General features: G+C 39.0%; 1 protein-coding gene across 1 annotated transcript; it reads right to left on the bottom strand.

Annotated features, from left to right (window-relative positions):
- Positions 1–7,347: 7,347 nt before the first annotated feature.
- Positions 7,348–25,211, bottom strand: LOC123827737 (elongation factor 1-delta-like). Its single transcript, XM_045852191.1, is given in 3 exon segments — positions 7,348–7,973; positions 7,976–8,096; positions 24,888–25,211. Coding segments are annotated over 3 exon segments (1,071 nt in total).
- Between the last annotated feature and the right edge of the window lie 1,479 nt (positions 25,212–26,690).

The raw sequence follows: 26,690 nt of genomic DNA, 5'->3' as shown, positions 1-26,690 counted from the left end.
GAAAAAACCTCACAAAGGAAGTGATATCTGACTCTGGCACAAAATAGTTGCTCAAGAAATATTTATTAAATTGGGGTTAGACAAATAAAGTATGACAAAAGGCACTATAATTGGAATGAATGATATGAACAACATGTGGAGGCAAGAACAGTCATAATTTCAGGATGACTATTAAAAAATCTAAAGGCAAATGCTGGTGAGGATGTGGAGAAAGGAAACCGTTGTGTACTGTTGGTGGGAATGCAAAATGGTGTAGCCCCTGTGGAAAACAGTAGGAAGTTTCCTAAAAAAGAGCACTATCATATGGTCCAGCAATCCCACCTCTGTGTATGTATCAAAAATAATTGAAATCAGGATCTCAAAGAAATATCTGCAACCCCATGTTCATTGAAGCACTATTCACGATTGCCAAGAAGTGGAAACAACCTAAATGTCCATTGACATATGAATGGATAAAGAAAATGTGGTATATACATAAATAAAATACCATTCCACCTTTAAAAAAGAAGGAAATTTTGCAATATGTGATAATATTGATGAGCCTGGGGGACATTATGCTAAGTGAAATAAGCCAGCCACAGGACAAATGCTCCATGATTCCACTTATAGAAGGCATCTTAAATAGTCAAATTCATAGAATCAAAGAATGGATTGTTGGTTGTTGGTAGGGGGAAATGGGGAGTTACTAATGAAACTTCTTAGTTTCAGTTAATCAAGATGAATAAGCTCAGGATAGCTGTACAACATTGTACCTATAGTCAACAACACTGTTATTTTACACTTAAAATTTTGTTGAGGGTAGATCTCATGTTAAGAGTTCTTATCAGAATAAAGTAAAATAAAATAAAATAAAAAAAGAATGTTCATAATGTATACTAAAAACAGGAAGGGCTTTAGGCCAGAGTAAAAAGTGAGGGAGGAGTGGAGAGTGAGGCTGGGATGAAGGATCACTTCCTGGACTGCCAGGCTAAGGATTTGCCTTATATATAGTACATATTAGGGAGCCACTGAAGATTTTTGAGCACTAGAATAATGACATGAATTTATTTACTAGCGTAGCTCTGATGACAGAATTGGTGGCCAAAGTTTTTTTTAGTTTTTTTTTCTTTATTGTTGTTCAAGTACAATTGTCTCCTTTTTCTCCCCACCAGTCCCCCTTACCCTAGACATCCCCACTTCCCACCCTTGATCCTATCCCCCTTTGGCTTTGTCCATGTATCCTTTATACATGTTCCTGACAACCCTTCCTCATTTTTCCCTGATTATCCCCTCCCACCTCCCCTCTGGTTATTGTCAGTTTATTCTTAATTTCAATGTCTCCGGTTATATTTTGCTTGCTTGTTTTGTTCATTAGCTTCCACTTACAACAGGTGAAGAGGGGTTAAGAGCATGAGAATGAGTCCACTATATAGGAGGATCAGGCTGAATTCAAGACTTCCCCTAAAGAATACTTTTGGTAGAATGGTGAGAGTAGAAGCCAGATTTCAAAGATATAAAGAGATGAGTATGACAGTGGAAAAGAGGTGAGCTAGCCTTAGCAACTTGAGGTCTCAGGGGACTGAAGGGATGGCTTGTGAAGTCAAACATCTTTGAAGGCAGAGAGGAAGGGGCCTGTAGAAATAGAGACACTAGAAATGTGGAGAGAGGCTGGCTAATTCATACAAAGAGATTATAGGAGGACAGCTGAGATGGAAGTTAGTGGAAGGGTTTTCCTTGGACCGGAGCATTGCTTTCTTTTTCAGACATAGGATTAAAGGAGGAGAGATGAAAGGAAATGTTTTGAGGAAGAGAATGAACCACAAGAAAAGGAAAGAGTAACAAAAGTTGGTACAGGCCTGCATATAGAGCCTCACTCTTTTGGCAGAATGCTCAAAACACACGTTTGAAAGCTTGCACATTACGCAAGCCTCTTCCAAAAGAGTTATGGGCTGACTGATTCTCTTCAGCTTAAGTCAGAGACAACCTGACAGCTGCAGTTGGCTCAGCCCTTCTTGCAGTGAGTTGACACCATTTCTGGTGGGCTTCAAAGACAATATAAATAGCTCTCTCCTGAGAGCAGGCTATGCTTGGCACCTAGGCAGCCTCATTACACAACCAATTAAACTGCTGTCACTTGAAAGGAATTGATGGCAATTCAAGGTCTGCTTGAGTAGACTTTGCATTTCCACATTCACACATACTACAATCTTACAGTCAAGGAGATCTCCAACTGAAAGGAGATGATATAAATATGACCTTAGAAACAGTAGATTCTTTCACTTTCTTTAAGATGGAGTCTCAGAAGATCTTACACATTAGATGGTAGTCAAGATCTCTTTAATCATTCTGAATAGAAAGGAGTCCTTGAAATTCTTTCAATGATAAGAAGCTCAAGGTTTTTGCTCTGTTGCACCTATCTGGGGTAGGAATGCCAGTTCCTCAGTATCTGTCTTTTCTGGGGCTTTGTAAGTGTAGTCCCCAGATATTGAGCATAGTAAACCAAAGTCTGGGTTTTCCCTGTAGGCAGGCTACAGTCTTCTTGCAAATATATCTTTCTGAAACCACTTTAGCTGGTTCCACTGAAATGAACTTAGAAATGACCCAACAGAAGGACTGCAGTGGGAGGTGGGCTGAGGGATGTGTGTCAGTTATACCACTGCATCAGGAGCAGGCACACTGGGCCTTTTGCTTTCTGCATGAGAATGTTGACTTTCAGAATGCAACACACTTTCCCATCTACTTAAATGTGTTATTTAAATAAACTGCTTTGCTCTTGAGGGACCTTGGGTCCTTGTACTCTTTGGCTCAGTGAGAAGCTGGTTGATTAGAGTCCGGAAAAGCTGTCAATGTGGAATCTAATAGAGTTTCAGTGTGGGAATATTAGGGGTCAGACTCAACCTTACATTAGTTATCCCATCTTGTCATTAGATGACATGGATATTACTACAAAGAGTAAATCTGTGGGGAGCACAAAGATTAAAGCTATTAACTGGCTAGAAGAAGTAAGAGATTTCAGTGTGCAAGCAAGTGCTTCTATTCAGCATGTGAACACCAAACCACTCTGTGAATAGTTCAGACTGCCTGGTTTACTCTAACCTCATAGCACTTTACACTCTTTGAAATACTGTAAACTTTGGATTACTCATTGGTTCTCTTTAAACAAGTTCAGGCCTATTCCTTAGTAGCCCCAGATGACAAGAGTTAACACCAATAGAATAATTGTAATGCTGGCCTGAAAAACAATTAGGAAGGCTTTTCTGCTGTCAAAAATCACCTACTGCATTTTGAAACCAAATCTACTGTGCTTGTGGATTTTCTATTGTTTTGTATCATCTGCATTGCTGCTTTTGTTTCTTTCCTGCAGTGCAAGGCACTCAGAGGCTTGTTATTATCCTAGCTCCCCTACTGTGTGATCTTGGTTGAATTCCTTAACTCCTCCGAACCTCAGTTCCTCCTGTATAAAATGGAGATAATAATGGGACTTACCTCTGAGGATTGTTGAGGGTGGTCAGTGAAATAATGCATTTTCAGTGGTTAGTACAGGGTACGTACTAAGTAAATTATAGTTTTTTAATGATAACAATAACAGTCATTTAAATCAAATATGTAACAATTAGATATGTGAGTACTTCGAAGCTTAATTAATTTTTTTCGACCTGATTAAAGGTGTTTTGAACCAGCATAAACATGAGGACAGGGGTAAGTAGAGAAATATATATCTACATGTCTATTTTCTTTGCATCTGAAGTTTTCATAAGATTTTAAGCTAAGTTACAATGAGAAGGGTGTACTAATCTACTTTTTGCTAAAATTCTCAAAACTCAAAATAAGACTATAATGAACTTCTGTGTTTTGTCACATAACTTATAACATCACTATTACTATTGGTGAAATACATTTATATTTTAAATATTATTGATTTTTTAGAGAGGCAGGGAAAGAGGGAGGGAGGGAGGGAAAGAGAGAGAGAAAGAGATGTGAGAGAGAAACATCAAGCTGTTGCTCTGCATACATGCCCTGGCCAGGGCAACAATAGATATTTTTAAAAATGTATTAAGTGGTGGAATCCAGGATCCTGTACTTGATATTAGCTGAGGTATCCAGCATCTCATTTATCTTTGATCCATCATTTTTTTATGATGGACACATCAGAAGAATTGGCACCTGGATATCCTATAGAACTGCAGTTTCTTGGTGCTTCTATCCTCAGAAGTTCAGGTTAAGGAGGATTGGAATGGGACCCAGGGATCAGAAGCACCATAGATAACTGAGATCTCAGGGTCCAAGAGTCAGACTTGGAAAACTATGAGTCAGTGAGATCCATTCTCTCCCTACTTCAATGGCACTCCTGGTCATTTGATGCTACAAATCAGCCTGAGATCCCTTAGTATCCTTTAGTTGGCATGGCTTTAGAGCTCTAGTTCCCCTCTATTTGTCTCCTGCAGGGTAGAAATTAGTCCTTAAGCAAGGTTTGCCCTCTCCTGATGTGAGCTCACCCCAACACCACACATCATTACCGTGATTGTCTCCCAATTTCTTATTTAGATACAAGCATGACACCAGCAATCATGTTTCATATTCAACTTGTAATTGAATGCAATATTGTGAGCATTCATCCTGATTGAAGGTCATTTCCATGGGATAATGAGTGTTGACAATAACAATCTCTTTGGGATGTTTTTCTTTTGCCTTATAGCTGCATGTCCTGTCCCAACTTCTCTTCCCCAATGGGAAAGCATTACTTCTGCATCTGCTATTTATTATGCCTTGATTTTCTCATCAAACGTGCATACACATACTCATTTGGAGCATCTGTTGTTAATTGGCTGCCTCCCATGGTTAGTCCTTCTTGGCCTCTCTCCTTCCTCCAACAATTCCTTTAAGCCACATGGTCACTTGGAATAGATTGATAAAAAAATTATCTGTGAACTGCTTCTGCAGAAGACTGAGTATTATTTTTTGCCATCGGTACTTTATAATGTGACCTTGTTTGGATACAGGATCTTTGCAGAGGTAATCAAGTTAAAATCAGGTCATTAGGGTGCATCCTCATCCAGTATGACTGGTATTCTTATAAAAAGGAGAAATTGGACACACAGAGAGATATACACAGAAGAAAGGTAGTGCAAAAACACACAAGAGGAAGATGGCCATGTGACTGGAATGATGCATCTATAAGCCAAAAACATGCCAATGATTGCCAGCAAATGCCAGAAGATAAGAGGTGAGGAAGAATTCTCCCCTAGAGCCATCAGAAAATGCATGGCCCTACTGACACCTTGATTTTGGACTATTAGCCTGTGGAACTGTGAGATAATACATTTCTGTTGTTTAAATCACTCAGTTTGTGATAGTTAGTATGGCAACCTTAGAAAACTAATATATTCACCTTGGATACCCTTGTAATCTCCAAAAAGTAAATATTAAAGCCAGATAAATTTTTCAAAATAGCAAGTATCTAGCACAAAAGATTTGTTTGCTTTAGCTCTTGCTAGTGTGGCTCAGTGGGTTGGGTGTCATCCTGCAAACCAAGAGGTCACCGGTTCAATTCCCAGCCAGTGCACATGCCTGGGTTATAGGCCAGATCCCTGGTTGGGGGCATGCAAGAGGCAACCAATTAATGTTTCCCTCCCTCTCTTTCTCCCTCCTTTTCCCTCTCCCTAAAAATAAATAAATAAAATCCTAAAAAAAAAAAGATTTGTCTGCTTTAGATTACATTGTATTTGTACTTGGAAGCAAAAAAAAAAAAAAGTCCATGGTGTCGTGTCAGTTTCATGATTGTTGCCCATGCCTTCTATTGAATCTATAAAATTGTTTTGCTGCTTGTGCTTATTTTGAGACTTAGAAGATTTCTGAGGAATATGTTTTGATTGGTGGTTGCATAAGGTAGATGTGCTGTCTCTAGATATAGTTTTTGAGTATTATTATAGGTTCCCTACTTGTGTAGCACTATCCAGCTATATCCTATCCTCTCACTTTCAAGCCAACACATTTGGGCTATGTTAACATAAGGCCATTTATATTATTGCCTTGGTAATACAGCTGTCACTACAATCATACAGGACAGTAATAGGATCTAGGGATAATTTTTTCCCCAAACATCAAAACCAAGAAATTTATAGCAATGACTAGCTTCCTCCTCCTCCTGGCACTGTTGCAGTTACTAAGAATTGCCAATGCACACGTAGTACTACTCTACACTGGGAGATACACAGATCAGATCTCATGACAGATGCTTGGAAATTTTTATAAACTGACCTTCACTTTTAATCCTCTTGATGGTGTTTTCCCAGAGCTGTGTTGTGCTGCTGAAATTTAGGTGACTAAAAGTGTGCTGTGAAGACTGTATTGAGGTCAAGAAGAAACAGGGATTATTTAGCCATGACTAAAGTGATTGATGATGGAAATTGGTGTAACTTTATAGAGGACATTGTTAATGGGTACTTGGCCAGAATGCAAACATCAATGGCTTTGGTATTACCCAGTCTGGGTTTGAATTCTGTTTGATTTTGGAAATATGACCTCAGTTTACTGAGCCTCAGATTAAAAAATAAATATGAAAAGTTCAAAATATTCCAAAGGTAGAAAATAACAATATAGAAAACATAAATGTACTCATCCCCAAGTTTTAAAATCATTATATATCAACAATAGAGTTGTAGCCTCATGTATGTCCTTCCCCAACTACATCTGACTCCTTGCTCACTGACCCTGCCACTCTCCCCAATCTGATCACAAACACACTTAAAGCAATTAGTATTAAAAAGTCAAAAATGTTCTAATCTATAGAAAGTAAAATTACTCCTGAAATGGCAGTGATTGGTAGAGACTCTCTTATTGTAGGGTTAATTAATATATTTACTGAAAGATTAGCAAAAGGGCTTTTTAGGGAAGTCATGGATGTTATTTTTACTTTAAATATATAAATTAGAATCTGCTGGAAAAATATTATATTTCTAGTAGTTTGCATTGTTTTCTAAACTAGGCCAGATTAGTTAGTCCTTGTATTGAGTTCTTAGTATATATTGGCTTTATGTGGTTGTGATGGCTTTATGGGCACTTGGCTGGGTCACAGTGCCCATATATTTGGTCAAACATTATTCTGGCTATTTCTGTAAAGGTCTTTTTTTGGGGATGAGATTAACATTGAGATTGATGGAATTTGAGTAAAGCAGATAACCCTTCATAATGTGGATGGACCTCAGGTGATCAGTTGAAGGCCTTAAGATAACACATATGACTTCCCCTTTAGAATTATATTCTTTCTAGATGTGTATTCTTTATTTCTTTTTTGTTTGACAACTCCTTTTTTTTAGTGGAAATCTCAGTCTTAAATAGCAGCAGGGATAGTAGGCTTCCTTCTAGGGCCTAGGTTTTGCTGAAAGCAGCAATGTCAACACTCTGCACCTGCTCCTCAAACTTGGTGATCTCCTCTTCTAGCACGTTGGTCCCTACCTTGTCATCCTCCACCACACACTGGATCTGCAGCTTAAGGATGCCATAGTTCACTGGCACCAACTTGGAGTACACCCAGGTCATCTCATCCAGCTGGGCAGAGCACACTCAGGCCTCCAGTTGGGCCATGTCCATCTCGTCATCCCAGGGCCCAACATCCAGGAGGATGGAGGACTTGGCTGCCAGTATAGGCTTCTTGGCCTTCTTCTCTGTGTGCTGCTGCAGCCATTCCACCCACAGCTTGATGGCCTCCTTGTCATCTTCCTCATTACTGACACACAGGTCAGTGTCATCGTCCTCATTATCCTCCGCGGTGGTAGCTGTCTTCTTGGTGGGGGGCTCCTCTTGGCACACGGGAGACACTTGCTGGGTCTGTGGGGCTGTGGCCCAGTGGGTGGGCATGCTCATCTCCAGCACACTCAGTTGGCTTCCAGCTTGGAGATGGACTGCTGCAGGTTCTGTACCTCTCAGGCACTGGTTCTCCACCTCCAGGCTGGTGATCTGGATGATGAGCTCTCTGTGGTCTCCACAAGACCCTGGATGTCCTCTCTGGCTCTTGCAATGTCCTGGAGAATCATGCTTGCACCATTCTCCTGGCATGAGGAGCCAGCCACAGGTTTATACATCTGCTTGTACAATTTCCTTTCTGCATCAAATAAAATCTTTTTTTTTACATCTTTTTCAAGATTTTATTTATTCATTTTTAGAGAGGGAAGGGAGGGAGAAAGAGAGAGAGAGAGAAACACCAATGTGTGGTTGCTGGGGGCTGTGGCCTGCAACCCAGGCATGTGCCCTGACTGGGAATCGAACCTGCAATGCTTTGGTTCGCAGCCCACACTCAATACACTGAGCTATGCCAGCCAGGGCTGCAAATAAAATATTTTTAAAATATTTTATTTATTTATTTTTAGAGAGAGGGGAAGGGAAAGAGAAAAAAAAGGAAAGAATCATCAGTGCATGGTTGCCTCTTAGTGTCCTGCACCAGGGACCTGGCCCACAACCCAGGCATGTACCCTGATCAGGAATCAAACCCATGACCCTCTGGTTGGTAGGGTGGTGCCCAATCCACGGAGTCACACCAGCCAAGGCCCATGGGTCCTTTATACATGTTCCTTGACTTGACCCTTTCCCTTCTTTCCCCTGTTACCTCCTTCCCGCTCCCCTCTGGTTACAGTCAGTTTGTTCTTTATTTCCATGTTCTATTTTGCTTGCTTGTTTGTTTTGTTGATTAGGTTCCACTTATAGGTGAGATCATATGGTATTATTCTTTCTACATGTAAGGAAACTGAGTCTCAGAGAGGGTAAATAATGTGCTGCTGGTTTCACAGCTACTAAGTAGCAGAGCTGGGATTCAATCCAGGTCTATTTGACTCTATTACACTATGCTGCTTTGTAAGAATTCAATTTAGCCCTGGCCAATGTGACTCAGTTGCTTGGAGTGTAATCCCAAAGACCAAAGAGTTGCAGTTTCAATTCCCAGTCAGGGCACATACCCAGGTTGCAGATTTGATCCCTGGTTGGAGTACATTTGAGAAAGCAACCAATTGATACGTCTCTCTTGCATCTCTCTCTCTCTCTCTCTCTCTCAAAGCAGTGAGAAAATGTCCTTGGGTGAGGATACAAAAATTTTTTTTAAACAATTCAGTTCAGAGGGAACACTAAGTAGTCTGATTTGGCTACAATATGTAGTATATATAGGAAAATAATGGGTCAGAAAACTAGAAAAGTACAATTAGGCCAGATTATTGGAGGGGGTTGCTTAAATACCCACCTGAGGAATCCATACTTAAGTATTTTGATTTTGCAGATGAGAAAACTGCGAAAATAAGAAAGCTTCCCATGGTTCCAAGGTCACTAAGTGGTAGAACTGGAATTTAACTGAGGTTTAACTGGTACCAGTATCTGAGGTATGATTTTCTCAAACTTGCCTCCCTACTGTACCCACAACTGCCTCCTATCCACTGGCTGTCTACTGGTCATTAAAAAAAAACCCAACAAAATAAAATACATATTTTGAGTATTTACTATATACCACAAACTGGATAAACTGCTCTGCATTCAGTAGGTCATTTAGCTAGCAGTGCTGTAAAGGAGAGCACTAAATATACTTTTACTTTATAAATGAAAGGACTGTGTCTCAGAGAGTTAGAGTAACTTGCCTAAAGGTGTACTGTGAATATATTGTATAGCTGTGTACACAATGGTGATAGTTGAAGCTCCAGGAGTACATCTGGTCATTGAGGAAGATAATTTGGGGCAGGGAGGGGAGGAAGAGGGAGAGAAAGAGAGAGAGGGGGAGAGAGAGAGAGAGAGAGAGAGAGAGAGAGAGAGAGAGAGAGAGAGAGAGAGAGCGCACTTATAAGGGCACTAATACCATTGTAACCTCACCCTCATGACCTAATCTAAACCTTATTACCTCCTCAAATCCCCATCTCCAGATACCATCGTACTGGAGGCTAGGGCTTCAAAATATGAATTTTGAGGGAACACAGTTCAGTCTGTAGCAGGAGGGAAGAGAGAGAATGACAATTGAACAGAACTTGGTAGTCCACGTGAAGACAGAGGAGGAGGCAAAGGAGCCAGTGGAAACAGAGACACTGGTCAGAGCAGTGCTATGAGGATAATGCAGGAAAGTGGTGTCTAGGAGGCAGGGCTAAGAGTGTGGAAGGTTTCTAAGTCACTCTAGTGGACAAGGTTACATGGAAGTGCACAAACATTGGATTTGTTCACTAGGAATGCTTCAGAGCAGTTGTAGCTGGCAGGATGTTGAGGACCGAGGACAGACTGCAAAGAATTAAGGAAGGAAAAAATGGAGCACATGAGTATGCTGAGGTTGGGTGGAGGCAGGGCAAACAGAGGGAGGGAAGATCTTAGGTTGAAGAAAACAAATTTCAGATGGGGGGTTACTAAGTGATTTTGAATGATTGACTGGGAGTTGATAGTAGAGGAGAGGCTGGGTTTCAAGCAAATCAGCAAGTGAGGATGGTAAATCATTAATGGGATGAGTTCCTGAAGGAATTGAGAGGGGAAGGAGACTGAGCAGAGTTTCAGAGCTCAGCTTTGGACAGAAAGATATGTGTGGTACAAAGGACACATCACAAGTTTTATAGTATTACAGTCTTGGTTCTTTGCTCTTGGTTACTAACTTATGACATTGTTGAAGTTGCTTAATCTTTCTCAGCCTCAGTCTCCATAACTGTCAAATGGAAGTAATAATGGGGTCTATTTCTTAGGGTATTTGTGAGAGTCCATTGAAGTAATAGATGGTAAAGCATTTAATTTAGAGCCTGGCACATAGGGGTGCTCAATAAAGAAATAATGTAAGAAATACAGAGATATTGGGAGGCAAAATTGAGTTAGCATGAATAGATTGGGCTCATAATTCAATAGGTAGCTTATGGAGCATTGTTTCTTGCCTAGATTGGGTCCACTAGTTCCTCACTGTGGTAGGTATTAGTGCTGCTTACTAATGCTGCTTGTGCTTTTTCTTCTGATCACAGAATAGGATTATAATTTTCTCCTCTCTTGAAGTTAGATGTGGCCATATGACTTGTTTTGGTAAGTGGAATATGAGCAAAAGTGATGTGTGTCACTTCTTAAGTGGAAGCCTTTGTTAGTTCTCAACTCTCCAGTGCTCTCTTCCTCTGCCTTGTTAAATAGGGAAGCACTTATTGATAATGGAAATACATTGCTCAGCCATCTAATGGAGGACAGCTGCCCTAAACAGTCACCCAGACCTGCAGTGGACTGTTTGGGAGAGAAAGATTTCACTTACATGTGGCATCTAAAGAGCAATATAAACAAACAAAACCAAAACAGACTCACAGATCTAGAGAACAGACTGATGATTTCCAGAGGGGAGGGAAGGTTGTGGGGTGGGTGAAAAAGGTGAAGGGATTAAGAAGTACAGATTCATAGTCACAAAATAGTCATGAGGATATAAAATACAGCATAGAGAATATACTGTGTTTTGCTATGTGTAATGTGCACCCATGTTTTTGTGCACATTATACATGGGATTTTTATACCCATGGTATGTAATCATTATACCCATGTATAATGTGCATCTGTATTTTTTCCTCAGAAAGTTGGGCAAAAAGTACACATTATATATGGCAAAATATGGCAGTCAATAATATTATAATAACTATATATGCGGTCAGGTGGGTACTGGAAATGTTGGGGAACACTTTGTAAAGTATAAGAAACTCATGCTATTTTTTAAAGATTGTACTTATTTATTTTTAGAGAGAGGGGAAGGGAGGAAGAGAGGGAGAGAAACATTGATTGGTTGCCTCTTGCATGCCCCCAGCTGGGGGGACCAGGAATTGAATCAGTGATCTTTTGTTTTGCGGTACAATGCCCAACCCACTGAGCCACGCCATTCAGGGTGAAACTAATGCTGTTTTAACCCACTGAAATCTTGAGAAATCATTTACTATTGCAGCATAACCTGGCCTGTCTTAATTTACATATATGCCCCCCAAAATTAAAATGAAAGTGTCCCTTAATTTAATACCTGGTAGTGTCTTTGAGGACACAGTTTGAAAGTGAGGATAAAGTTAATGTGACTGATTTTTAACTTGCCAGAATTTATAATCCCCCAAATTAATGTTCTTGCCTTCAAAGTAGTCACTGTGGGATTATGTAATAATTTAAAGGATGTTAAAAACAGTTATTAAGTTACTTTTATAACCCAGCCTCAAAATTGATTAATGTGGTCATTTACTGTGTATGTACTAGATACTAGGGATACTGAGATGAAAAGCCCTGTCTTTTCCCCTTCAGGAGTTCATGTTTTTGTGGTAGGAAATATGCAGGTGTTCTACAGCATTGCAATGGACGGCAGGGCCATAGATGAGGAAATGGTCATTTCAACCAGAGATTCATGGAAGGCTTCATAGATGAGATATGACAGATAGATTGGGGTGAAGGTGAGGTTATACAGGCAGAGGGACAACAATAAGCAAAGGCATGGAGGTTTGAAGTAGCACAGTACATTTGAATAAATGGAATACTTCTGTATTTCCACAGCCTAGTGTGAGAAGGGGATGCTAAAAGATGTGAGACTGGAGAATAGGTATGGGACACACTATGGAGGGACATTCATTATGTTAGCAAGAATTATAACATAGGAAGTGTGGTCCTGGAACCAGTGGTTCAAAATCTTTTTTTTCTTTTTTGGCAGAAGAAAAAAGATAATGGCACCAGTACTTGTTTAGCTACATATTTATGATGTTCTCCAAATGTGTCTTAGTTTCTCACTATTCTGAAAGACATTACCTTGGAATTTGTCTCCTTAAGTTTCTGATAAATACAAGTTTCTCTACTTTGTTAAAGGCCTCTGTTCTGCATTCATGTTTTCATACCATTTTTGCATTATGCTTGATGTTAAAACTAATTTCAAATCATTTGGGAAGTAATATGAATCCTAAAGTCAGAATATCACAGAAACATTGAAGTCTAGAACTAGAAGAACCCTTTGCATATAACTGAGGGAAAGGTATATGGGACATCAGCAAAGCCCACTCTTACAGGTGGGATTTTGTCCTCAGATACTGTTGAACATTCTTTCATGCTTAAATTTCCCATGTCTTATGTGTGTGAGGGGGTGAGGTGAGAGAAGGTTTGGATAGTCACCTAAAATACCATGCTGTCATCTCAGACCTCTGATTCTAAGAGTCTACTTTTCCAATACCACATGTGGTTGAATGCTTGGAGCAACCAACCCAAATTATCCAAATTAAATTTCAGTTTATTCCCTCTAGTTTTGATTAGTGTTTCTCCTTAAAACTTACAAATGATGCTTATTTACCTCTCTTTTGTATTTTCCAGAGTTTATTCAGTTTTTTCTTGCATTATACTTAAGGGTGAATAAAAATGTTCTGATGTTTCAGACACAACACTATATCCAGGAATCAACTTATGTATCCATTGGGTCAAGTGCCATAATGTTAAAATTTTAATAAAAAATTTAAAAGGATTTGCCATTTGTTCATTTCACAAAAGCATTACAGTTATTGATATTAGTGGCTTTTTTGGAGACCCAATAGAACAGTTGTAATTTCTGTTGCTGGTACATTCTGTTCATAAACCAATGTCTAAAAGTCAAAGTGTCATATGATAAAGATAAAATGTTAATTTTCATATTTAGAATTGTAATTGGATAAATACACACACACACACACACACACACACACACATATATACACTATGCTTTTGATAAAAAGCAACTTTATCAAAAGAAACTTTTCATAAAAAAATTCTGTTCTCATATTGGTCAGTGCAATACTTCTTATAATTTAAAAAATTTGGAATCAAGCCAAATGTCATACAATAGGGTATTTGTTAAACAATTAATGGAACAATGATAGAATGAAATATTATATAGTTTGTTTGGCAGAATTCTAAGATCACATCCAAGTTTCCAGGCAATGATATACACATCTGGCATAATACCCTCCTCTGAAGTGTGGGCAAGACATATGAGTGATGGGATAATTTCTTTCTTGATTAAGTTACCTTTTGTGAAAAAAGTTATGATATAGTGATTCCTGTGATTATATTGTAGCAGTCTGAATAGGTTCTGTGTATGTTCTGAAGAAATTAGTTGTCATGTCATGAGAGGGCCACATGCCCAGTTATTACTGTGGCCTCTAAGATCTAAGAGTAATTCTTGACAGACAACTGCTAAGAAAATAACCACAAGGAACTGAATTCTTCCAAGAACCTGAATGAACTCAGAAGAGGAAGTTGAGCCTTAGATGAGATCAAAATCCCAGATGACACTGGATTTCAGCTTTGTGAGACCTTAAGTAGATGTCCTAGCTAATTCATGCCTGGAATCCTGACCTCTAGAAATTGTGAGATAATAAGTTTGTGTTTTAAGTCACTAATTTTGTGGTAATTTATTATTCAGCAACAGAAAATTAGTACCATTTAAAATGTTTATTTAGCCATTTAAAATTATGTTTATGGAAATTTATTCAGCCCTGGCTGGTGTGGCTCAGTGGATTGAGTGCCAGCCCTCAAACCAAAGGGTCACCTGTTTGATTCCCAGTCAGGGCACATGCCTGGGTTGTGGGCCAGATTCCCTGTAGGGGGTACTTGAGAGGCAACCACACATTGATGTTTCTCTCCCTTTCTTTCTCCCTCCCTCCCCTGTCTCTAAAAATAAATAAATAAAATCTTTAGAAGAATTTATTCAATCACTTTTGAAACTAGAGTAGTCCCCTCTTATCCATGGGGTATATATTCCAGGAGACACAGTGGATGCCATAAACCACAGATATCACTGAATGCTATATATACTATGTCTATTCCTATATATATTGTATATACCTATGATAGATTTTAATTTACCAATTAGGTGCAGTAAAATATTAACAACAACTAATAATAAAAAATTATGTGAATGTGGTCTCTCTATCTCTCTCCCTCTCAGATAACTAATCTGGTAACTGAGGCAGCTACTAAGTGATGAATGGGTGGGTGTCATATGCAGAGTGGACAAAGGTATGATTCAAATCCTGGGTAGGATGAAGTAGAATGGCAGGAGATTTCATCAGGATACTCAGAATGATGTGTAATTTAATACTTATGAATTGTTTATTTCTGGAATTTTGCATTGAATATTTTTGGAGCATGTATGACCATGGGTATATGAAACCACAGATAAAGGGGACTACTGTACTTACAAGATGAAATACAAATATATAATGTATTATATAAAATATGCCCTTAGGATCACCAAGGAAAAAATATAGATAAAAGACTGGAAAGAAATATTCAAGCATGTCAAATTGCTGTGCTGTGTTTTTAGGTGATTTCAGTTTTTGCTTTTTTAATATGTTTCTATATACATTTTATAGAATGGGAATAGATTAATTTGATCAACAAAAATAATTAAGTATAACCCCAGAAAAAAAGTAGGAAAATATAGGTTTTGAGAATATAAACATTATTGAAGAAAATTATGCTTCCTTTAAAGATGTTTGTCACAGTAATTTTACTTGTATTAACATGAACTCATGACTCAAAAAATATATTTTCTATTTCTGTCCACTAAAATGGCTCAGAACTAATGATACCCAGTATCAATGAACACACCTGGCACTCAGATCTTGGTTTCAAAGTACTATTTACTACTGAAAGAAAACAAAGGCTTTTTATAGAAGTAGCTGATCCAGATCTAGGGCAGGGAAACTACAAAGTGAACCTGGAATATACTGTTGTGCCAGAAAGCAACAAAGTACTCAAAAAATAATGGAGTCATATTAAAGGACCATATCAGCCATCCCTAAGAGAAACTCTCTCATCAAATTGGGGCAATCTTAAAAATGAGTTGAGGTCTGGACAAGATAGGGGCATAGGCAGAATCACTTCACTTCCTTGCATAACCAAAGTAAGGATAACAACCAATTTAAAAGCAAAGAACAACCAGATCTCCCAGAAAAAACATTTGTATGGAAGTTCAACAACCAAGGAATTAAACATTCACCAGATGATAGGAGGGGTGGAGAAAAGAAGCCAGGTGGAGAGGACACATGGCAAGGCTGCAGCTGGAGGACCCCATGGGCAGTCCCATATCCGCAGGCTAAGCTTGGGGGAACAAAAGGGGACTGAGACAGACTGCAAAACCCAGGGTTTCAGCATGAAAAACTAAAGACTCAAAATCCCAGGTTGTAAAAAATCTGTGGGTGTTGTGGTGGTGGGAGAAATTCCCAGCCTCACAGGGAGTTCATTGGAGAGAACCACAGGGTCCTAAAATCAGTGCAAACCCACCCACCTGCAAATCAGCACCTGAAAGGGCACAATCCACTTGTGTGAAGCAAGGGAAGTGTTGGAAAGTAGGACAAAAGCACAAGCAGCAGTGTTCCCTCTCTGATCCCTCCCACACTTACAGTGCCACAACGCAGCAAAGAGGGTTGCCCAGCCCTGGCGAATACCTAAGGCTCTGCCCCTTACTATGTAACAGGTGCACCCAGACAAAGAAATATGGCCCAAATGAAAGAACAGATCAAAACTCCAGAAAAAGAACTAAGTGACAAGGAGATAGACAACCTACTTAATGCATAGTTCAAAACACTGGTAATCAGAATGCTCATAGAATTGATTGAGATTGGTTGCAAAATGAACAAAGTAATGAAGACTACACAAAGTGAAATAAAGGCAAATAAATAAATACTGTTGATACAGGGAATCAACAGTAAAGGGAAGAAAACTGGGACTCAAATCAATGATTTGGAACAAAAGGGAGAAATAAGCACCTAACTAGAACAGAATAAAGAAACAAGAATGCGAAAAAAAAAAGTGGAGAGGCTTAGGAACCTCTGGGACAGCTTTAAGCATTCCAACATCTGAATCATGGGAGATCTGGAAGGGAAAGAGGAAGAGCAAGAAGTTGAAAACTTATTTGAACAAATAATGAAGGAAAACTTCCCCAACCTGGTGAAGGAAATAGACTTCCAGGATGTCCAGGAAGCCCAGAGAGTCCCAAAGGAATTGGACCCAAGAAGGAGCACACCACGATACATCATAATTAAGTTACCAAAGATTAAAGATAAAGAAGGAGTCTTAAAAACAGCAAGAGGAAAGGAGAGAATTACCTACAAAGAAATTCACATAAGGTTATCAGCTGATTTCTCAAAAGAAACCTTGCAGTCAAGAAAGGGCTGGAAAGAAGTATTCAAAGTCATGAAAGGCAGGGGCCTGCATCCAAGATTACTTGGTCCAGCAAAGTTATTTAGAATGGAAGGGCAGATAAGGTAGAGCTAAAGGAGTTCATCATCAGGAATCCCTTATTATATGAAATGTTAAAAGGACTTACCCAAGAAATAGAGGCTTAAAAATTGTGAACAGTAAAATAACAACAAACTCACAACTATCAACAACTGAACCTAAAACAAAACAAAACAAAACAAAACAAAAACAAACAAAGCAAACAACTAGAAGAGGAACAGAATCACAGAAATGGAGATCACATGGAGGGTTATCAGCAGGGAGGGGGAGGGGAGAGAATGGGGGTAAATGTACAGGGAATAAGAAGCATAAATGATAGGTACAAAATAGGCAGCAGGGTTAAAAATAGCATAGGAAATGGAAAAGTCAAACAACTTATATGTGCAACCCATGGACATCACCTGTGGGGAGGGGTATACTGGAGGGTGAGGGGGGTGGTGCAGAGAGGAGGTGGATAAAGGGGGGGAACAAAACTGGAACAACTGTAATAGCATAATCAATAAAATATACTTTAAAAATTTGGGACAATTTGAGTATCAAAAGAACAATAATTATATTTTTATAACACTTTAATATTTTTAAAAATCCATGAATCTATTGTGATCTATCTATATTATCTATTATCTATCTATCTAATCAGAATAGCAAAAAAGAAAAGCTCTTCTTCAAAGTAGTGTCAAAGAATGATAGAAATATCACCATTGTATAACTCTTTATGTAATCATTGCTCATTGAGTCAGGTAGAGATTATCAGTGGATTTGAAAACCACTGGATACAAAATTGTTGAGGATATAAGTATTGTTACCCCAGCTTGTTTTTCCTGTCCGTTTGCTTAAAATATTTTTTAACCCATCACTTTCAGTCTGTGTAGCTCTTTTATTCTGAAGTGGGTCTCTTGTGGACAGGATATATGTGAGTTGTGTTTTCTTTTTTTTTTTATTTTAATTGTTGTTCAAGTACAGTTTTCTATCCTTTACTCTCATCCCAGCCCGCCCACCCATCTCTCTCTACCTCCCTCCCATTTCCACCCCCCTTAATTTTTGTGCATGTGTCCTTTATATTTGTTCCTGTAAACCCTTCCCCTTTTCCCCTGAAATTCCGTCCCCTCTCCCCTCTGGTCACTGTCAGCTTGTTCTCTATTTCAGTGCCTTTGGTTATATTTTGCTTGTTTGTTTGTTTTGTTGTTTAGGATCCTGTTAAAGGTGAGATCATATGATAATTGTCTTTCACTGCCTGGCGTATTTTGCTTAGCATAATGGTTTCCAGTTCCATCCAAGCTGTTGCAAAGGGTAGGAGCTCCTTCTTTCTTTCTGCTGCATGGAAATCCATTGTGTAAATGTACCATAGTTTTTTGATCCATTCAATTACTGATGGGCACCTAGGTTGCTTCCAACACTTGGCTTGTAAATTGTGCTGCTATGAACATTGGGGTGCATAGGTTCTTTTGGATTGGTGTTTCAGGGTTCTTAGGATATAATTCCAGCAGTGGAATTGCTGGGTCAAAAGGCAGATCCATTTTTAGTTTTCTGAGGAAGTTCCATACTGCTATCCATAGTAGTTGTACCAGTCTGCAATCCTACCAGCAGTGCACTAGGGTTCCCTTTTCTCTACAACCTCTCCAACACTTGTTTGTTGCTTTGTTTATGATGGCCATTCTGACTGGTGTGAAGTGGTATCTCATTGTGGTTTTAATTTGCATCTCTGATGGCAAGCAATATTGAGCATCTTTTCATATGTCTCTGGAACCTCTGTATGTCCTCCTTGGAGAAGGGTCTGTTCAAGTCCTTTGCCCATTTTTTAAATTGGGTTGTTTGTCTTCTTAGAGTGGAGTCGTGTAAGTTCTTTATATGTTATGGAGATTAAACCCTCGTCTGAGGTATCATTGGCAAATATGTTTTCCCATACAGTTGGTTCTCTTTTTATTTTAATACTGTTTTCTTTAGCTGTGCAGAAGCTTTTTATTTTGATGAGATCCCATTTGTTTATTCTTTCCTTTATGTCCCTTGCTCTAGGGGACATATCAGTAAAAATGTTGCTGTGTGTAATATCTGAGATTTTCCTGCCTATGTTCTCCCCTAGGACTTTAATGGTGTCGTGGTTTATATTTAAATCTTTTACCCACCTTGAATTTATTTTTGTGTAACATGTAAGTTGGTGCTCAAGTTTCATTTTTTTGCATGTGGCTGTCCAGTTCTCCCAACACCATTTGTTGAAGAGGCTATTTTTACTTCATTTTATGTTGCTGCCCCCTTTGTCAAATATTAATTGACTGTAGAGACTTGGGTTTATTTCTGGGCTCTCTGTTCTGTTCCATTGGTCCATGTGCCTGTTTTTATGCCAGTACCAGGCTGTTTTGATTACAGTGGCTTTGTAATACAGTTTAGTATCAGCTATTGCGATCCCTCCTACATTACTCTTCTTTCTCAAAATTTCAGCAGCTCTTTGGGGTTGTTTATGGTTCCATATAAATTTTTGAAGTGTTTGTTCTATGTCTGTGAAATATGCCATTGATACTTTAATAGGTATTGCATTTAATCTGTAAATTGCTTTGGGTAGTATGGACATGTTGATGATGTTAATTCTTCTGATCCATGAACACAGTGTATGTTTCCATTTATTTGTGTCTTCTTTGATTTCTTTCTTCAATGTTGTGTAGTTCTCTGAATATAGGTCTTTTACCTCTTTGGTTAGGTTTATTCCTAGGTATTTTATTTTTCTTTTTGCTATTTCAAATGGGATTTTTTCCTTGATTTCTGCTGTTTCATTGTTTGTGTACAGAAATGCCTTTGATTTCTGGATATTGACTTTGTATCCCGCTGTTTTGCCAAATTCATTTATTAGGTCAAGCAGTTTTTTTGGCTGAGTCTATAGGATTTTCTGTGTATACTATGATGTCATCTGCAAACCTTGACAGTTTTGTTTCCTCCTTTCCAATTTGGATGCCTTTTATTCCCTTTCCTTGTCTGATTACTATAGCTAAAACTTCCAATACTATATTGAATAGAAGTGGTGAGAGTGGACAACCTTGTCTTGTGCCTGACCTTAGTGGAAAAGATTTTAGTTTTTGCTCATTGAGTATGATGTTACCTTTAGGTCTCATATATGGCCTTTATTATGTTGAGAAATGCTCCCTCTATTCCCACTTTGCTGAGTATTTTTTATCATAAATGGGTTCTGTACCACATCAAATGCTTTTTACGCATCTATTGATATGATCATGTGGTTTTTGTCTTTGCTTTTGTTTATGTGATGTATTACATTTACTGATTTGTGAATATTGTACCATCCTCACATCCCTGGGATGAATCCCACTTGGTCGTGGTGTATGATCTTTTCAATGTATTGTTAGATGCGGTTTGCCAATATTTTGTTGAGGATTTTAGCATCTATGTTCATTAGCGATATTGGCCTGAAGTTTTCTCTCTCTGTTGTATCCTTATATGGTTTTGGGATTAGGATGATGCTGGCTTCATGAAAAGAGTTTGGGAGTCTTCCATCATTTTGGATTGTTTGGAATAGTCTGTGAAGGATAGGGGTTAGATCTTCCTTAAATGTTTTATAGAATTCTCCTGTAAAACTGTCCGGTCCTGGGCTTTTACGTGTTGGGAGTTTTTTGATTACTGCTTCAATTTCTTTTGCTGTTATTGGTCTGTTCAGGCTTTCTGCTTCTTCTTCATTGAGTTTTGGAAGATTACATTTTCCTAGAAATCTGTCCATTTCACCTAAGTTTTCAAATTTCTTGGCATAGAGTTCTTCATAGTAATTTCTTACTAGTTTTGTTTCCTCCTTTCCAATTTGGATGCCTTTTATTCCCTTTCCTTGTCTGATTACTATAGCTAAAACTTCCAATACTATATTGAATAGAAGTGGTGAGAGTGGACAACCTTGTCTTGTGCCTGACCTTAGTGGAAAAGATTTTAGTTTTTGCCCATTGAGTATGATGTTGGCTGTAGGTCTCATATATGGCCTTTATTATGTTGAGAAATGCTCACTCTATTCCCACTTTGCTGAGTGTTTTTTATCATAAATGGGTTCTGTACCATATCAAATACTTTTTACGCATCTATTGATATGATCATGTGGTTTTTGGCTTTGAAATACAGTCCTTTGTATTTCTGTGGTATCAGTTGTAATCTCTCCCCTTTCATTTCTGTTTGTGTTCATTTGGGTCTTCTCTCTTTTTTTTCTTTATGAGTCTGCTTACAGGCATGTTGATTTTGTTTACATTTTCAAAGAACCAGCTTCTGGATTCATTGATCCTTAGAATTGTGCTTTTAGTGTCTATGTCATTTAATTCTGCTCTGATCTTGGTTATTCCCTTCCTTCTACTTGCTCTGGACTGTCTTTGTTATTGTTCCTCGAGTTCTTGTAGATGTAGGATTATGTTGTTTGTTTGAAATGTTTCTATCATTTTTTGGTGGGCCTGTATCGCTATGAACTTCCCTCTCAGGACTGCCTTCACTGTGCCCCATGAGTTTTGGGTTGTTGTGAGTTCATTTTCATTTGTCTCCAGAAACTTTTTGATGTCTTCCCTAATTTCATTCTTGACCCATTCATTATTTAATATCATGCTATTTAATCTCCATGATTTTGCGTGTTTTGGGTTTTTTCCCTTGGGGTTGCTTTCTAGTTTCATTCCCTTGTGATCCCAGAAGATGCTTGGTATGATTTCAATTTTCTTGAAATTGTTAAGGCTTGTTTTGTATTCTATCATGTGGTCTATCTTTGAAAATGTTCCATGTGCATTTGAAAACAATGTGTATTTAGCTTCTTTGGGATGGAGGGCTCTCTCTCTCTCTATATCTATATATCTATATATCTATATCTATATCTATATCTATATATATATATATCAGTTAAGTCCATTTCATCTAGGGCATTGTTCAATGCTACAATATCTTTGTTGATATTTTGTTTGGAAGATCTGCCCATTTTTGACAGTGGGGTGTTAAAATCCCCTACTATAATTGTGTTGCTGTCAATATTTTTCCTTAAGTCCTCTAAGATTTTATTTATGTATTTGGGTGCTCCTATGTTGGGTGCATATATATTTATAATGTTTATGTCTTCTTGGTGGATTCTTCCCTTGAGTATTATGAATTGACCTTCTGGGTCTCTCTTTATGGCCCCTTTTTTGAGGTCTAATTTGCCTGATGTAGGTATTGCTACCCAGGCTTTTTTTTTCCTGTCTGTTTGCTTGGAAAATTTGTTTCCAGCCCTTCACTTTCAGTCTGTGTAGTTCTTTTATCCTGAGGTGGATCTCTTGTAGGCAGCATATGTGTGGGTCATGCTTTCCTATCCATTCAGCTATCCTGTGTCTTTTGATTGGAGCATTTAATCCTTTTATGTTTAAGGTTATTATTGATAGGTAATTATTCATTGCCATTTTCATACCTGAGTTCCTCTCTCTGTCTCTCTTTTCCTTCCTTTCCTTAGAGCAGTCCCTTTGGCATCTCTTGCAGAGCTGGTTTGGTGGAGGTGTATTCTTTCAGACTTCTTTTGTCTGATAAGCTTCTTATTTGGCCTTCTATCTTGATTGAGAGCCTTGCTGGGTAAAGTAGCCTTGGTTGCAGGCGTCTGCATAGTTCTCACTACTTGGAATATTTCTTGCCATTCTCTTCTGGCTTGGACCATTTCCATTGAGAAGTCCAGTGTTAACCTTATTGGGTCTCCCTTGTATGTTACTTCCTGTTTCTCCCTTGCTGCTTTTAGGATTCTCTCTTTGTCTTGGTATTTTGCCATTTTAATTATGATAGGTCTTGAAGTGGGCTTCTTTGGGTTCGTCTTGATTGGGGGACTCTCTGTGTTTCCTGGATTTGTGTGATGTTTTCTCTCATCAAATTAGGGAAGTTTTCCATCATTACTTTTTCAAATAGGTTTTCTATCCCTTGCTCTTCTTCTTCTTCTGGTATCCCTATTATATGGATATTATTACATTTCATATTGTCTTGCATTTCTCTTAATCCCTCTTCATTCTTTCTGAGCCTCTTTTCCTTTTCTTGCTCTTTCTGGGTGTTTGTTCCTACTTTGTCCTCCAGCTCGCTGATCCGATTTTCTGCTTCATCGATCCTGCTTTTCATTCCTTCTACTGTATTCTAACAGTTCAGAAATTGTATTCTTAGAGGGGGGAGGGAGGGAGAAAGAGAGAGAGAGAAACATCGATGTGCGGTTGCTGGGGGCCGTGGCCTGCAACCCAGGCATGTGCCCTGACTGGGAATCGAACCTGCGATGCTTTGGTTTGCAGACCACACTCAATCCACTGAGCTATGCCAGCCAGGGCAGAAATTGTATTCTTCATTTCCTCTTAACCCTTGTTGATAGTTTCTATTTCCTTTTTCATGTTGATATAGTTTGCAGTGAGTTCATTGTAGTTTCCCTGTACTTTCTGGTAGCTCACTGTGAGCTCATTGAACTTCCTGATAATCATTACTTTGAACTAAGTATCTGATCGTTGAATTGTCTCTATTTCATTTAGCATTCTTTCTGAAGCTTCCTCCTTTCCCTTAATTTGGGGATTGTTTCTTTGTCTTTCCATTGTTTGTGAGACTTCTTGTTAGCCTCAGCTTCTTAAATTGATCTGTTCTGGCTCCCTGGGTTTATGGTGTGAACTTCTGTGGTAGAATACCTGTGAGATTCAGTGGTGCAGTCTCTTTTGGGCATCCTGTTTTTCACAGCTTCCACCTACTCTTTTTTTTTGTGATCAGTTGGGGGGGATAAGGGAAAATGGTTTAAGACAGCAAGAGCGTATTCTATGATATTTACAGTAGCAGTCAGTAGAGAACAGATAGGAGATCCTTTGGCTATGTATAGTGTTAACTGTGATATTCCACCCAACTAGCCACTTTTTAGAAAGGATGGAAAGAAGATAAGACTCTTGTTGGAGAGGGAAGGATTGTGAGTTGGATCTAGAAAGCAGTGAGGTTGTGGTAGGTCAGATTCTGAGGTATAGTGACAGTAAAGGATAGTAAATAGGTGTAGTGTGTGAGAGAACAGAGTTAACCACTACAGTAATAGATTTTAGTAAATTGTGAAGTGGGCTAAGGTCTGGGGGGGTGTTGTGTAATATTTACAATTGTATGGAATAGGTCTTATTTACAGTAATATTAGAGCAACAATCATATGAGAGAATATATGAGATCTAGATAACAAGAATAGGTAGTATAGAACCTTGAGTAGTGTGCTAATGGAACACAACTGAAGTGAAGGACAATAAATTAGCAAGACACTATGAATGTGATAACAGGGGAAACCTGTCAAATGATACAATATAACCAGCCAAGCAAAGAAGAGTATACAGAAAGAGGAGGAATACAAAAATACTATTAAAATAAAAGATGTAAGAACAATGAAAAAATAATAATACAAATATGCAATAACTCACAGGTTTTCCATAATAGTAAAGTGAAATCTGGCCCAGTGTCTCAGCTGTTGGGATGCCCTCTGTTTGGTTCCAACTCTGGTCTTTTTACAGTTTCAGTTTTTTTTGTGTGTCACTTGTGGGTATTTAAAAAGGAAAAAGGAAAAAGAAAAAAGCAGAAGGAGGAAGGAGAAAGAAATAAAATTGGAAAGAAAGGAAGAAGGAATAAAACTAGAAGGAAGGAAAGAGAAGCAAAAGGAATTGAGAGATATAAAAATAATAAAAATTAAAAAATAAAAAATTACTTAAAAATCAAACAAACAAAAACAAACAAACAAACAAACAACCTCTTGCTGGTGTTGAACTGGCCAAACTGGTTTTTCTGGTCTTGCTGGCTACAGCAGATTGAGGGGTGATTGGTTTCTCTTTTTTCCCTTCCTGTTCAGTCAGCCTCGCAGGTAATCTCCCCAGAGCCCGAGCCAGCCAGCACCTCTCTGCAGGGCCCTGGATGTGGAATCCGAGCCTTCCCAAGCGCACTCTCCCCAGGTTAACAGGTGCAAGCTTCGGGTCTCCTGCTAAGCGTGTGCCTTCCCCGGGTCCACAGGTGTGAGCTCTGGGGTTCTTGCGTAAGGCATGCACCCTCCTTGGGTTTAGGGCTGTGGGCTCCAGGGTTTCCATGGAGAGTGGGAGTTTTCCCTGCGTTTATGGGTGTGGCCTCCAGGTCTTCCACAAACCACCCTCTTCCCGGGTTGGGGGCACCAGTGCGGGCACGCGGCCAGGCCGCCCTTGGTTGCATGGGCTCAGGCACCCACTCTTCCCAGGGCTATGAGTGGGTGCTCACAGCCCCTGTGTGTTGCCACTCAGTCCTCACTCCCCTCTCCGCACCTTCAATCAACCAGGTCTCCCCACGTGGTTCCCAATCCTTGTTTGGCCAGGGAGGGAGGAGTTGACCCAGCTATCTCCCAATAGCTTTGTGTCAGATACAGCCAACGCTTGGGCAGGGGCTCTGGCCTCCCTGGTCCTCGTGCTGATCCCTGGGCCCTTATTGTCCTGAAGCACTCTCCTTACTGTCTGGTTTTTCAATGTCTGCTGCAATTTTTAATCTCCTATTTTCATATATGCTGTGGTACTTTTGGCTGTTTTCTCTGTTCTTCTGTAGATTAGCTAGGTTTTTCTTCCTTGTGTAGGAGCAAGTGGAATCTGCTCCCTCCTACCACACTGCCATCTTCCCTCCGATTGTTGTGTTTTCTAATCCATTCAGCTTCTATGTCTTTTGATTGGCGCATTTAATTCATTTACATTTGAGGTTATTATTGATAGGTACTTATTCATTGCCAGTTTTTCCCTTTCTACCTGTGTTTCTCTCTCTCTCACTCAATTCCTTCATCTTCTTAAAGCAGTCCCTTTAGCATGATTTGCAACGCTGGTTTGGTGGAAGTATATTATTTTAACCATCTTTTGTCTGGGAAACTCCTTATCTCGCCTCCCATTTAAAATAATAGCCTTGCTGGGTGGAGTAGTCTTTGTTGCAGGCCTTTGCTTTTCACTGCTTGGAATATTTCCTGCCATTCCATTCTGGCTTGTAGTGTTTCTGTTGAGAAATCATCTGCTAGCCTTATTGGAGCTCCCTTTTACATTACTGTTTCTCCCTTGATGCCTTTAAGATTCTCTCTTTGTCTTTAAAATTTGGCATTTAATTATGATGTGCCTTGGAGTAGGCATCTCTGGATTCATCTTGATTGGGACTCTGTGTGCTTCCTGAATTTGCATAGCTTTTAACCCTTCTTCAAGTTAAGGAAGTTTTCTGTCATTATTTTTTCAAACAGATTTTCTATCCCTTGCTCCTTTTCTTCTTCTTCTGTTATTCCTATGATGCAAATGCTGTTACGTTTCATGTTGTCCTGAAGTTCCCTTAAACTATGCATGCTTTTTGAGTCTTTTTAAATTTTGTTTCTCTACTTGGGTATTTCTTTCTACCTTGTCTTCTAACTTGCTGATTCAGTCTTCTGCTACATCCAGCCTGCTTTTAATTCCTTCTAGTGTATTTTAAATTCCAGATATTGTATTCATTTATTCCTGGTTCTTGTTTTTAGTTTCTATTTCCTTTTTCATACTGTTGTATTCCCTACTCAGTTATTTGTAGCTGTCTGTGAATTC

Source organism: Phyllostomus hastatus, unplaced genomic scaffold (assembly GCF_019186645.2).
Source record: "Phyllostomus hastatus isolate PE091 unplaced genomic scaffold, TTU_PhHast_1.1 phas_contig_90, whole genome shotgun sequence".
Lineage (NCBI taxonomy): Eukaryota > Metazoa > Chordata > Mammalia > Chiroptera > Phyllostomidae > Phyllostomus > Phyllostomus hastatus.
This window is presented reverse-complemented; position numbering and strand designations above follow the sequence as displayed.